The sequence below is a fragment of the Colossoma macropomum genome, unplaced genomic scaffold (assembly GCF_904425465.1).
Source record: "Colossoma macropomum unplaced genomic scaffold, Colossoma_macropomum, whole genome shotgun sequence".
Taxonomy (NCBI): domain Eukaryota; kingdom Metazoa; phylum Chordata; class Actinopteri; order Characiformes; family Serrasalmidae; genus Colossoma; species Colossoma macropomum.
In genome coordinates, this window is record NW_023494786.1 from 33,287,204 (window position 1) to 33,300,834 (window position 13,631).

A 13,631-nucleotide genomic window follows, 5' to 3' on the forward strand; every position below is an offset into this window, starting at 1 on the left:
GTGACTTATTAGAAGGTGAGGTTACATGTGCAGTGAGGGAGCAATGCTATGGCTGTGATTTAGTAGCACTATTGAATCAAAGCATTATAGTTTTCCTCATTCTTAGTCTGACAGTCAGTTTTAAATCTTACTTGCTAAAGTTTCTGCTCAGATCTTTTCTTCCTGAGTACTTTTATATACAGTAACACTGAGTTAGAACTGTTGTATGTGCCAGGGGCAGTAAGCTGCTGTCAGTTCGAGGTAATGTCGTAGCGTTAGCAGTGCTTGTGGTGTGGCTGTTGGTGCTGGCTCTGAATCTGTTTCGCTTTAACTGTGTTTTTCTTGTAGGAATTTGCTCTGTCTCATCCACCGAATGATCGAGTTTGTGGTGCGTGAGGGACCCATGTTTGAGGCCATGATCATGAACAGAGAAATCAACAATCCTTTATACAGGCAAGTTTCGGTGATGTTGCTCAGATGACTTTTTTGCGGGTCTATAAATGGTTTATTACTGTGGTAATCCCTTTAAAGGGCCCATATCATTTAAAAACAAGTGTCTTGGCTTAACTAAGAGTTTGATGTAGTGGGTAAACGGTACCATTGACCCTTTAATCCATGCAGTCTGTATGTGGATATTTAGCTGCCAAAACAGCCCGATTTGAATTCCTTGTTTTTGTGATGTCATGAAAACAGGCACATATTTCATAATTCTGGCTATTGTGCCCAACAGAACCTTAAGCTCTGCCTAGTCATATTGAAGGGGAATTCCACCAATTTTTCAGAAATTTCTGCATAATTCAGTGGTTGAGATGTAAACAAAGTCGTTCAGATTGGTTTGACAAGAAATGGTTAATTTGCAAAGAAACTTGTGGACTCTTAACAGTGGTGGTGATGGGAACCAGGAGTCACAGTGACTACAATGCAAATGTATGACTACAATGTACATGTCTGAGTTTTTAGTGTAACTATTTTACCATCAATCTGAAAAACATAAGTTTTCTTTGGGGACTATTTTGCCTAAGAACACTCTTCATATACCCCTCCACCATGAATGGATGTAAATGAATTAAAATGCGTTTAGACCAAAACTTTGTGACAGAACTACTGACAGTGTCTCTTCGGGCATATTCATAAGCATTTCATGTAATAACTTTCTGGGAAGGAGCTTTAAGAGGCACTAAACGTCTCAGATGTCTGGTTCCTATCGCAATTCTGATTCTGTAAGATTTTCTAGAATAAAGCATCTCATACAGAACCACTCTAAAGGGTTTTTTTGACATGTTACTATATAATTATGCAGAAATTTTAAAAAAATTGGTGGAGTTCCCCTTTAAAGAGTGTTTCAGCGTGGGCTACTTTTTTTTGGGTCCTGGAAAAATGGAATTATGATCTTTTTTGTGTGTAAATGGGCTTTTGGGAACAAAAATGCAAGAGAAATGTATTCTGCATAGAAATAACTAACATTGTTTTGTATTCTACAGGTTTTTATTTGAGAATCAGAGCCCAGCTCATGTGTATTACAGGTGGAAGCTGTATTCCATACTACAGGTGAGTCTCATTCAGCATCAACACAGATCTGTGATTAAAAATCTACAAATTTAGATTCAGTCGTGAAACTAAACTCTGAAATATCGTCCACAGGGAGATTCTCCAACTAAATGGAAGACAGATGACTTTAGGTTGTTTAAGAACGGCTCTTATTGGCGGCCGCCTCCTCTAAACCCTTACCTGCACGGCACTCCTGAGGACGAGGAGTGTGATGATGACGACGAAGAGGAAAGCAGCAAGAAGGGATCCCTGAAGGACGAGTATGTTCCTCAGAAAGATGCCAAGCGTGTTGTTTTTCAGTGGGATGTTTTTCTCTCCCCCTTCAGTTTTAATAGGCTGTTAATTTAATCATCACACTCGTGCTTAAAACTAGGGCTGAACGATTTGGGGAAAATATCTAATTGCGATTTTTCTGACCAATATTGCAGCTGCGAATTAAATGCAGTGATTTTAGATTTCCAGGCCTGTTTTTTGGCCAAGAAGAGCAGAATATCCACTTTCTCTGGCATGACGCTTGAGTTCGTCAGACTACCAGTTGTGATGTCACGTAAACAGAACATGGTTGTTTCGTAGCTTCTGATTGGTCCAGCTCATCCACAGGCAGTTCACCATTTAAAACTTGTTAAGACAGCATTGTTGATAATGTACTATACGATAAAAATTGCAGCTCTTGCGATTTAAAAATTGCACTCTTTCGAATTTTGATTTTGATATGAAAATGTTTAATCGTTCAGCCCTACTTTAAACTATGTCGAGTTGGTAAGTAATCTCAAATAGACTAGATTTAGGCTTAAAATTGAAGCTAAAATTTACCCTTACCCTGGATGTAGTTAAGCAGCTAAGACAGGTCCGGTCACTAATGTGTGCTTATTAGTACTGAGACTACTGTCACTGACGTACAGGAAGTCAATAGTCACCCAAAGTCTTTCCATAAATACATCCCCAAAACTTCCCCCACACCGCATCGCAGTCTTCATTAAGGTCACACTGACTTGTTGATGAGGTTTAGGACCCTGCATGACTTACTGTGAGCCATAATGATAAAGAAAACTCAGAAACTTCAAAAGTGCAGCCACTTTGGACAAGTTTTGTGCCAAATTCTGATTATTTTTGTTTATAAGTAACTGTGAATCACCGATCTGAAGATTTGTTCATCAAAACATGAACAGAAATTGCAGATGTAATTTAGTGTCTGTCTGCGTGATGTGCGTGCATGTAGAGCAGGGGTCTTTAATTAAAATTCAGTGTGGTCCAGTTAGAGAAAATTTCCTTAACCAAAGGTCCGAAACATCATAATGTCTAACTTGCATCATGATTCAGTGCCATATACTGTTTACTGAAGTAGCCTAGTAGGTATATCAACATCTTATGCAGTCGACAACTGAATGTCTGAAAGTGAATAACTTCCCTCTGACTCACTTTCTTCTCCAGCTACTGTTTCTCGCCTCGTCCCTCCCCTGTGTGTGCGTCACTCACTCGAGTCTCAGTGCTCATCGTAATGCACAGATCTGATTGGCTGAGTAGCGTCACGTGTGATATTTACAAAGTATGCGATTGGTCTGTGAGTTTCCCGGGCTGCTAAAGCTACCACCCCGTCGAAATTAAATAATTCTCCATAATTTATCGGTTATAGGTCCAGCTCCACATAGGACAGCGTCTGGGTCCAGACTCAGACCATGGTCACTAATAGGCGCCTCTGATGTAGAGTCAGATTCTGTGGGGGAGTCAGAAGTCATCCATCATCCGTCATGCGAATCGTTCATTTTTATTGTTTGCAGTCATACTGTGTCATAAACCACATCAACATGTCTGTGGCGTCTAACTGAAGGCATGGATGCAGTTTGAGCTGACTGAGAGAGGATTTGGGGTTGTATTCAGAGAAAAGATTTGGGTGGCTATTGACTTCCAGTGTTTGTTAGCAACATTAGCCACGTAACTCCAGCACTGAACTAAAGAAGAAACATTTGGACACCAAACCTGTTTACATTGCGTAGATTAGATTTTTGGTCCTATCACTTAAACCCTGTTTCCCTGTGCAGTGAGAGAGACAAGCTGGAGGAGATGCTCCGTGGCCTCACCCCGAGGAGGAGTGATGTTGCTGAGGCCATGCTGTTCTGCCTCACCCACGCAGACGCAGCCGAGGAGATCGTGGAATGTGTCGCTGAATCTCTGTCCATCCTTAAAACTCCACTCCCGAAAAAGGTCAGACACTTCAGACGTAATATAGAGATGTTTGCATCATTTATACGTCAACCATTTTTCATTGTATACATTTTTTTAGAAGTATTATACGATACAAATATATATATGTATGTAAACCTGTATATTAAAAGCGTGAATTAAAAGCAAAATTCATGCTGTAAGCTTTTAAATGTGCCAACGCAGTAGGAAGCGCAGAGGTGTACGAACCTGTTCTTATGACAAGAATGAAAGATTTTCCCTCTGTTTCTTGATTTTCTTGATTCAAAATTGTGTATTTCTGCTTTCCACCAGATTGCGAGGTTGTATTTGGTGTCAGATGTCTTGTATAACTCCTCCGCTAAAGTCTCTAATGCGTCCTACTACAGAAAATTGTAAGTGCATCACTCTTTCCTTTCGCACATTGCTTCGTTCATCACATCAATCATTCATTCATGTATTTCCTGTTGTTCCTTCACAGCTTCGAAGCAAAACTCTGCCAGATATTCTCTGATCTCAACGCCACCTTCAAGACGATACAGGGCCACTTGCAGTCGGAGCATTTTAAGGTACGTGGTCGACTTCCCTTTTACTCAGCTGCTGTGGCCTGTAATTCCTGAAGCCTCTGTTGGCCTTGCTTTCATATTCTCTCGTTATGCTGCGCATTTCCATACCGGCACTTTAGTAAGATGCATGCATTCGCATGCAGCCTCAGCAGGCTGATTTGGAGGAGAACAATATTACACGTGTAAATATTAGTAAACACTGACAGTATTAGTGCCCCCCCCCACAGCAACGAGTGATGTCGTGTTTCCGGGCATGGGAGGACTGGGCGGTGTATCCTGATCCGTTCCTCATCAAACTCCAGAACATTTTCCTGGGACTCGTCAGTCTGGATCCAGACAAAGAGACCCCCACAGAGCTGGTGTCTGAAGTGAGTCTGGTGTCTGTGGTGTATATAACCATGTTCAGGCTGTCATTGTATTAAGGTTTTAATTCAATTTCCGCTTTGTTCATGTAAGTCACATGAAACGGAGCGCACTGGATCGCTGATTCTGTTAGTGTGCACTGTAAATGTGTGGTCAGTGTCAGTTTTTATGGATATATTATATATATATATTTATTTAGGACTATAATGTAAATTTAAATTAACCTAACTTATCTGAGTCTCGGTTGTGGGAAGTGGACTGCTGAGTTCATTACATCCATTCTGTCACACATTTGTCAGTATCAGATTTTTTAATATATATTTTTTTAATATTATTTGTGTATTTTTTACATTTTTTATTTAGGTTTTATTTTTATTTCTGTTGAACTGACTTCTTAACAGAGAAACACTTTCATGGCTTTTGTTTTAGCATTAAATCTAAATATAATTTAAATGTAATTTACATCTGTGGTGTAGTTTAAAGAGGAACTGGGTGATGGCTGAGTTAATGTCCTGTATGTTAGCAGCCCGTTGAACAGGTGGAGGATATAGATGGCGCCCCTATTGTGGAGGAGGAGCTGGACGGCGCTCCTCTGGAGGACGTCGACGGCACTCCGATCGACGGAGCTCCTCTGGATGGAGCTCCAATGATGGACGACCTGGATGGAGTTCCCATAAAGGGCACGGAGGATGAGCTGGACGGAGTTCCCTGTGAGTGACGCAGATCAACACAACACAGAGGGTTCGGTCAAAGCGGCTCAGCCAGGAATTTTATTTGATCGGCTTTGTCCCAAACGTAGTTGATCAGTGAAGATGCACATACTATAAACATACTAAACATACAATAAACATACTAAACATATAAAACTACAAGTTAAGGAAATATTTTTAGTGATAAAGCTTTCAAAACTGAACCGATGATGAAGAAAAACAGTTTATGTAAAATAAACTTACTGAAATGATGACAGTGTAGCTACAGCACCATGAAATCCAGCGTCCTCGACAACAAAGACTGTTTATCATTCAAGACCATGAGCTGCATTAATCCGTTAGTGACTCTTTGCTCTTTGTCTGTGGTTTATGAATGTTTATCTATCTGAGTGTACAGATGGTGTCGGTGCACCAACAGTGACTTTAACTGTTGATCTGCTGATCAATCTGTTTAAACGGTTTGATCGGCACAGGAGAGCAAAGAAACAGTGGTTTTTAATCACTGTTGCTCGTTTTCATTACCGTTTTGAAATGATCTGTGTTGGATTTTGACACTTGGCTGTAGGCCTGTTTCATCTTTTGATTTGTTTTTTTTTAATTGTATTTATTTATATATTTTTTTTTTTTGGCGCTTTTTTCCCCTCTTTTGACCAAAAACTAAAAAAGCCACATTTGACCATTTTTGCCCAAAATGTTTTGGTGGCTAAAGTTCCAGTGCTTTCCTATCGGTCACTCAAGACATGTTTGGTGTCTGAAGTTCGCTTCTTTAGTTTTAGCTCTGCAGCTACAAGGTTAATGTGGCTAACGTGTGTGATAGCTTAAACTCCACCAGTTAGCATGGTGCTAACTCCATGCCTAATCGCACATTGCCTCAAAAGTTTTCAGGTAATCTTAAGGTACGCAGTGATTTCGTAATGCAGTTTGCTCATTGCTAATAATTGATTAAACTCATCACTTTTAGCTGCTTTAGCATCGTAGCTTCTGATCAAATACAGGGTGCCTAAAAAATCATTTGAGGTGTGAATATCTGAGTAAATACGTGTTCGAGGCAAATGAAATCAAACAGGCTTCATGTTGAACAATACAAGATTTATTTATCAAAACTCAAACAAGAAATTCAGAGGGATGTAGATTTTATAACCGATTTCACAGCTTCACAAACGTAATATCTTCCGATACTGGTGGTCGTCCAGACCCCTTTGTCCTGCACAGTTGGTGCATTTTTATTGAATTTTCTCGAAAATGCTGCTGCACTCTCGTTTGACTGTGTTCGAGCATATTCTAACACACACAATGCCTTATCATTTCTAGTGGACGCCATTCTTTAACCTGAAAAACAACATTAAAAATTAAACTTGATTAGTTTTCACACATTTTGTTAAAATGTGAGATCATTTGAGGGAGAATTGGCCGTTATTAGACTACAAATGATGTAGTTTTTTTGGGACACCCTGTACATTTGGGATGCAGGCAAAACTGTATAAAGTGGGTTTTATTTTCGTCAAAGAAATTGTTTAATGTTCTGATACTTCACATCAGTGCTGGCCAGCTAACTAATGACTTAGAAATCAACACATTTCTTCATTTAAAGATCTGTATCCTGCTTACAACACAAGATTCACACTGAACTGTTTTGTCTTTTTAGTGTTTCAGTTCGTCAGTCTGGACTTTTAGCTTTTCTCACACAGTCATAGTCATAACCACCTGTAATTTCAGACGACAGTGTTTTAGACTGCTGTCTGTGACTGTTAAGAAATAATCATCTCTTTTTGTTTAATTTATGCTTTAACTTTTTGATTTTGCCTGCATGTTCAGTAGATGGACCAAAACCAGCTTTTAAGATGGCTCCATCAAAATGGGAGGAAGTGGATGGAGCGGCTCTGGAGGCTCAAGGTCCGTCATTACTGCCTTTTCATTTACGGCTGCCTCTTTGATTTTCCTTACCGTTTTCGGAGCTGTTATTTATCCCGAAAAATGACCTCACTGTCCTTGCGTTGCAGCTGTAACCACTTCAAAATGGGAAATCTTTGAACTGCCAGAAGAGTCTGAAAAGACTAACGAGAGGTAAAAACTAAGTCTTTTAGTTGCTTAGTAAGATTTAATGTTCTGTTGTTTGATGCCGTTTATAATGACTAAAATATTTTACGTAGCAGGAAAACACATGAAACCGACGTCAAAGAGACTTTGAAGAGCGTCTACTCTACAGAACAGCCATCTCACTCCCAGCCTGTTAAAGAAGAATACCAAGACTCAAAATCCGCCAAGCTGTCAGAGATGAGTGAGGAGAAGCGCGCTAAACTGCGGGAAATCGAGGTTTGTGTTCACGTGCTCTTTTCTGCACAATATGCTGATAAATGGGACTTTTATTATTGTTATCATAAAGTTGCTCCCTCATTTGTTGCCCGCTGTACCCGTGGTCACACCATAGAGTTTTTTCATGGGTTTTCAATAGGATATCACGGCAGTTTGGAGCAAATATTGAGCCAAGATACCGTGTTAAACACACTAATGACTTTCAGTGATCCGTTTACCTATTCGACCTATATAGTCGTTTATGAAGGTTTTATAACCTCTGGTCAAATTCCATGTTTTGTTAAATTTTCTAAATGTAAATAAGATAATAGAGCATAAATATGGTGGTGTTCTGCAAATTTTAGGGCATGATTTTTATTCGTTTGCCACTATAACTCTTGCACAGGCAGCGTTTTTGTTGTATGTTTTTCCCAGTATGTTAAATTCACTAAATGGACAGTAATTGTGTAAATGTGCAGTAGTGTGTTCACTTATTTACACTTAGAAAATCAATAAAACATGGAATTTGACCAGGAGTGCCCAAACTGTTGCCTAAGGAACGACTTCACTAGCATTAACAGTTAACATATTTTGGTCTGATGTGTCTTAGGCTGCCTTTTATACATGAGTTATAGTGTGAACTCAAGTACAGTAAAATTGAAGGAAGAAAGAAAGGAAGAAAAAAGAAATATATATATGTATGTATGTATGTATGTATGTATGTATAATTGCCCGCCCCTAATTAATAAATATATATATATATATATAAACAGACATAATCTTGCCCATTCGGACATTTCTTTCAAAATCTCTTCAAACATGGAGGGTTTTGGATGAGTCTCTTCTAATTTCTGTACAAAAATATCAGCCCAAATGTTTATTAGGTCCCAGCAGTGCGAAATTATGACGAATGTAGAGTTGGATTGACGTAAAAGCGGCATGAAATCCGATCTGGCTGTTGAGACAATTTACATTAAGATATGCAGAACATATTTACAGTACAAACCTTTTCAGTGAACTATGAGGGCAAAAAAACAAACAAAACAAAATAGTTGTCCATCAGTCGTAATCGAGGTAAAATATTCAGTTAATCTTGATATTGATTTGAGGTCATATCGCCCCGCAACTTAAAAATTAATTTTTATTACATTAAACAAAAACAATGCTGTTCTCTGGGTTGTGGATTTGTTGACTGTTCCAAAATGCAAAACATGTTTGTAAAATGTTCCCTCTGCTTTTTGCAGCTCAAAGTGATGAAGTTCCAGGATGAGCTGGAGTCGGGGAAACGGCCGAAAAAATCAGGACAGAGTATTCAAGAACAAGTGGAGCTCTACAGGGACAAGTTATTGCAGAGGGTGAGTAACTATTCTGAGAACATTCTCTGTGTCTGTAATGCTGAAGACTTCTTGCTCTTCGGCTTGTTTTAGAGCACAGAACAGCTGTACTGAAGTTCTTCTTTATCTGTTACAGGAAAAGGAAAAAGAGGTGGAGAATAAAGAGAAGGAGAAAGAGAAAAAAGAAAAAGACAAAGCCGAAGTCACGCACAAAGAGAAGGAAAAAGAGGAGTCTTCATCCAACAGAAAAGAAAAGTAAGCTACACTGTGGAAGCACAGCAGGTTCATAAGTTCAAGCTTATGGACGGGTTTGAGTTCAGACACAGTCGTTTTGGGTTGGGTCTCATGTTGGGCTGCACAAAATCTGTTAATCGTTATCATGACCGTGGTATTCGCAGTACTGATCACAGACGCCCACTAACCCATCACAGCGTTGCTTACCATGTGCAGTTAATGCTCCTGACCAGTCACAGCTTCAGTGACTTTCTGAGTGTTTTTGTGTGTTCATCTAATGCCAAAAAGGAAATTATTTAAGCCAAAATAACATCACACTGCGGGCTCCCGAGCGGCGCAGCCGTCTAAGCGCTGACCCTTTCATCAGGAGATCGCAAATTCAATCACTGGTGATACAAGAGAGCCCAAGTGGCCTCGCTCTCTCTGGGTGGGCAGTATGGTCCCCCTTTTTCCCCCCATCACTCAGCGCGATGCTAGTCAGTGCAGGCGTCTGTTAGCTGACGTAACAGAACTCACGGTTGGCGCTTTCCTCCATGTGCATTCAGCTGTCCAGTGACGTTGCGTGAGCAGCAGTTCAAAAAGATGCATTGGCGCTTCACAGGTCTCGGAGGAAGCCTGTGTTTACCTTCACCCTCCTAGCGCTTGTGGTATCGTGCGATTGGGGGAGTCCTAACTAGTGGGTGGAATTGGACACGACTAAATTGGGGAAAAACTAAATAAAATGAAATAAATAACGTCACATTAATTGATTTAGTAACATTAATATATTCAACATTAAACTCTTTTGAACTGTTTACATTTTCGGCAGCAACAAAACAGTAAGATGGAAGAAAACAAGTGATAAATATAGGATTATGATAAAATGTTGACCACTGGGACAATTAAAAACATTAAGGAAGGCAAAATAATCAGAACGGTCGACTAAGACGGATGAAAGTAATGTATAATAAAACTATAGACGAATAATAAATAAATGTACTATGAATTATTATGAATAATAAAAATGTACTAAATCGACTAAGAATCAATTAAAATGAACTAAAACAGTTGCAGGCTGAGTGATCGTGTGACAGCTCTGGGGACCTGAAGAGTAATCCAGTCACTGGAACTAATTTGATTATTTTCCTAATTTACAGTGATGTGATAAATTGCCAGATGTATTGCAATTGCAGTGTAATTGCGTAACTAGTCATTTTTTCAGCCCGAGACAAAAGGGTTCGAAGCTGACAGGTGAATCACCTAAAGGCTAATAGAATAATTTAATTTAGGTAGAAGGTAACTGGACTGTTTCTGCGTCCCCCTGGCAGCTGCAGTGTTTTTCTTTCCTAACGGTACCGTTGCGTCACAGATTATCACGTTTCTGAACATCAGGCTGTATTTCTGAATTTTCGGTTTCAGTGAACTTTGATGTAGAGTTGTGTTGTGGTGTGTGTCTGATGTCCACTTGCTTTTCTCTGTTTCATCAGGAAACGCAGGCACAGTCCCTCCCCCAGTCCCACTCGCAGTAGCTCCAGCCGTCGCGGCCGCTCCCCGTCTCCACGGTCCGAGCGCTCAGACAGGTCCTACACCAAGGACAGCTCACGGTCCTCTTATAAAGACTCGCCACGAGACAGTAGCAGGAAATCCTCCAAAAGGTAAACCGACTCTTACTCGCTTCTCTCCATTTCTGTATCCTCAGATTATTACTCTCTATTAGTATCACTTACATTCTGGTATCTGTAATTCCGACTTCTTTCTCCCTTTCACCTGTTTATCTTGCAGGTCACCTTCCCCACCTGTAACACCCAAACGTTCCCGCAGATCCAGATCGCGAACGCCCAAGAAATCCTCCAAGAAATCCAGGTCGCGTTCCCGATCGCCACACCGTTCTCACAAGAAATCCAAAAAGAGCAAGCACTGAAACGCAGCTGGAGCCACAGAGCAGCTGGAATCTCTTTTTGTGCCTGAATTTCGTCCTGTAAATCTGTGTGGGAAGCGTTCCCCGTTCAGCCTCTCTCCCTTCGAAGTCCACTCCCATCTGCACGCGTACAGTGTCCTCAAGGGTCTACACAGGAGTATTTTATATTGTCAAATAAGGGGCTTCCTCCGACGTCTTAATTCGTCACGACAGAAAATGAGTTGACGTCTCAGAACTATGGCATTATTTTTGGTCATGGTTTTTAGATCCCTTGAAAATGACTTAAATTAAAATAGTGTATATGTTTCAGTTGTATAGATGTTTTGATTTTCAATAAAGACACAACTTATGTCACCTCTGAGAAGCATTTTATACTTCAAACTGATGTTTGGACTTCCTTTGATATACAGTCCACTACGTGCCTCCTTCTACGTTAAGCAACAGTTTGTATTTTTTCCCCAATTCCAAGATTAAATTCAGGTTTTTCCAAGCCCAAATCCACGTACTTCCAGCAATGCAGCTGCATTGATAGCGTGTCAGAGTCATTGTTGTGCTGTGAATGGTCAACTATCCAAATGACAACCACTTAATGATGGTCCTGGGATCAGAAACTGACCAGTGATGGTTGGTGTGTAGCAGTGCTGCTCAAAGATGGCCCGTGACCCTAGTCACCCTAACCCCACACACACATATACCAAATTTAAATGATTAAACTGAAATGATAACTTGATTTCAAACCTTTATACTTTATTTGTATATTGTTTTGTCTTTTTGGCCCTCAAACATTGCACTTTGGCCCTCCTCCTCTACCCTGGTGTAGAGATAAGACAACTTGTGCAACAACACTCGGGGTACAGTCTGTAATTGTACGCCTACAATAATAACATACATTGTGTGTCTGTTACAGTGACCAGTGAGTGTAGGCGCAAGCAAGTGTACCTAACTAAGAGGAAACTCCATGTCCTGCACATTCTCCCATATATCAGTGTTTATCTTGTGGGTGTTAGAGGGGAATTTAAAATTTCTGCATGATTTAATTGTTGAGGTGTGATTCAGAGTGGTTTAGTGTGAAATAGACATTTTATTTACTATCAAAAAACTATGTAGTGTTGATGGTGGTTCAAGTTTTCTTTGGGGGACTATTTTGCCTCACAACCTCCTTCATGTATCCCTCCACCATGAATATATTGAAAGCCAGTGTCTTCTCTAAACTATCCTAAAACAGTGTCTCAGCCATCAGGCAGTGAATTCATAACCATTTCATGTAGTAACTTTCTGTGAGGGAGCTTTTAGAGGTGGACGTCTGGTTCCTATCACCACCACTGTGAACAGTTCTGACTCCCTAAGTTTCTCTAAAACAGAGCGTTTCACACCAAACCACTCTGAACCACTCTGTTCACATCATAAGGGTTCTTTATGTAGAAAGTCTGAAAAGTCTGTGAAGTTCCCCTTAAATGAGGAGTTCAGTCATTCCTTTGCTCCATCATGCCCATTTAACTTAATGAAGGACCTGTTTCCCTGAACCCAGACTAAGCCTAAACCTAGACCAGAAAGGATTTTCAGTGGTGCTTCATCATTGGCACTGTAATAAGACTAGGCTTAATCCATGTCTATTAATTTGGCCTAAAGGTTGAATGACTTGAAACTGATTTAGTCATGTAAGGACAGTATAGCCAGCTACACTGCTGTAAAGCCTCTATGCTTCAGTGCTAATTTTCAGAGCACAGTTTGGACAAGGCTGAAATCAGGTTCTCATTCGCCAGCTTCTTGTTTGAATTTGTCCATTCCACCTTAAATGGTGCAGCAGGTTTCATAACGCCTGAGGCGCCAGAATGTAACTGCTGTTACATTTAAGGAGGGATGGAAAGAAAGACAGGAAAGAAGGAAGAAAGAAAGAAACAAAGACAAGAAGGAAGGAAGGAAGAAAGAAAGAGACAAAGACAAGGAAGGAAGAAAAAGAAAGACAGGATGAAAGGAAGAAAGAGACAGGATGGAAGGAAAAAAAGACAGGAAGGAAGAAAGAAAGAAAGACACAAGGAAGGAATAAAGGAAGAAAGAAAGACACGGAAGGAAGCAAGGAAGAGACAGGATGGAAGGAAGGAAGAAAAAAGACACGAAGGAAGGAAGAAAAAGACAGGAAGGAAGGAAGAAAGACAGAAAAGAAAGAAAGAAAAAGACAGGATGGAAGGAAAAAAGAAAGAAAGAAAGAACAACCTTTATTGATCCTGAAGGGAAATTGCAGTGTTTCAGTACCAACACATAATTTCACATAAACTATGCAGGAAAATAAAAACAGACAAAGTCGAAGAGTAGAAATAAAGTATATCTGTTTGCATATTTACACGGCATATAAAACAGCTGTTGTATTTACATGACAGCAGGCACCGAGTGGTATGAGGTGGGTAATCCAGGTCCAAAAAGTAAAAACCCTCCCCGGGATTTTGTTCCAACTGCCTGAACACCTTCGCTGCTGGATTGAGCAAATTAGAGAAGTCATGCAGTTGGAACAAAATCCTGGGAGAGGGTTTTT

The 13,631-nt window shown here is 40.1% G+C and overlaps 1 protein-coding gene across 8 annotated transcripts in view; it reads left to right on the forward strand.

The window, feature by feature from the left end:
• LOC118804756 (U2 snRNP-associated SURP domain containing) overlaps positions 1-11,462 on the forward strand; it is a 30,901-nt gene extending 19,439 nt beyond the window's left edge. For 3 of the 8 annotated variants that reach the window (XM_036565388.1, XM_036565395.1, XM_036565396.1), the window contains 15 exons: positions 328-432; positions 1,461-1,527; positions 1,621-1,787; positions 3,567-3,729; positions 4,021-4,100; positions 4,187-4,274; positions 4,499-4,639; positions 5,158-5,344; positions 7,160-7,237; positions 7,345-7,408; positions 7,495-7,657; positions 8,881-8,991; positions 9,107-9,225; positions 10,671-10,838; positions 10,966-11,462. In XM_036565388.1, coding sequence (XP_036421281.1) covers positions 328-432; positions 1,461-1,527; positions 1,621-1,787; positions 3,567-3,729; positions 4,021-4,100; positions 4,187-4,274; positions 4,499-4,639; positions 5,158-5,344; positions 7,160-7,237; positions 7,345-7,408; positions 7,495-7,657; positions 8,881-8,991; positions 9,107-9,225; positions 10,671-10,838; positions 10,966-11,104 — 1,840 coding nt within the window. In that variant the 3' untranslated portion in view covers positions 11,105-11,462. The remainder of the gene's footprint in view (positions 1-327; positions 433-1,460; positions 1,528-1,620; positions 1,788-3,566; positions 3,730-4,020; positions 4,101-4,186; positions 4,275-4,498; positions 4,640-5,157; positions 5,345-7,159; positions 7,238-7,344; positions 7,409-7,494; positions 7,658-8,880; positions 8,992-9,106; positions 9,226-10,670; positions 10,839-10,965) is intronic. The other 5 variants (XM_036565390.1, XM_036565389.1, XM_036565393.1 and 2 more) reach the window with 5 other exon arrangements.
• Positions 11,463-13,631: the final 2,169 nt, after the last annotated feature.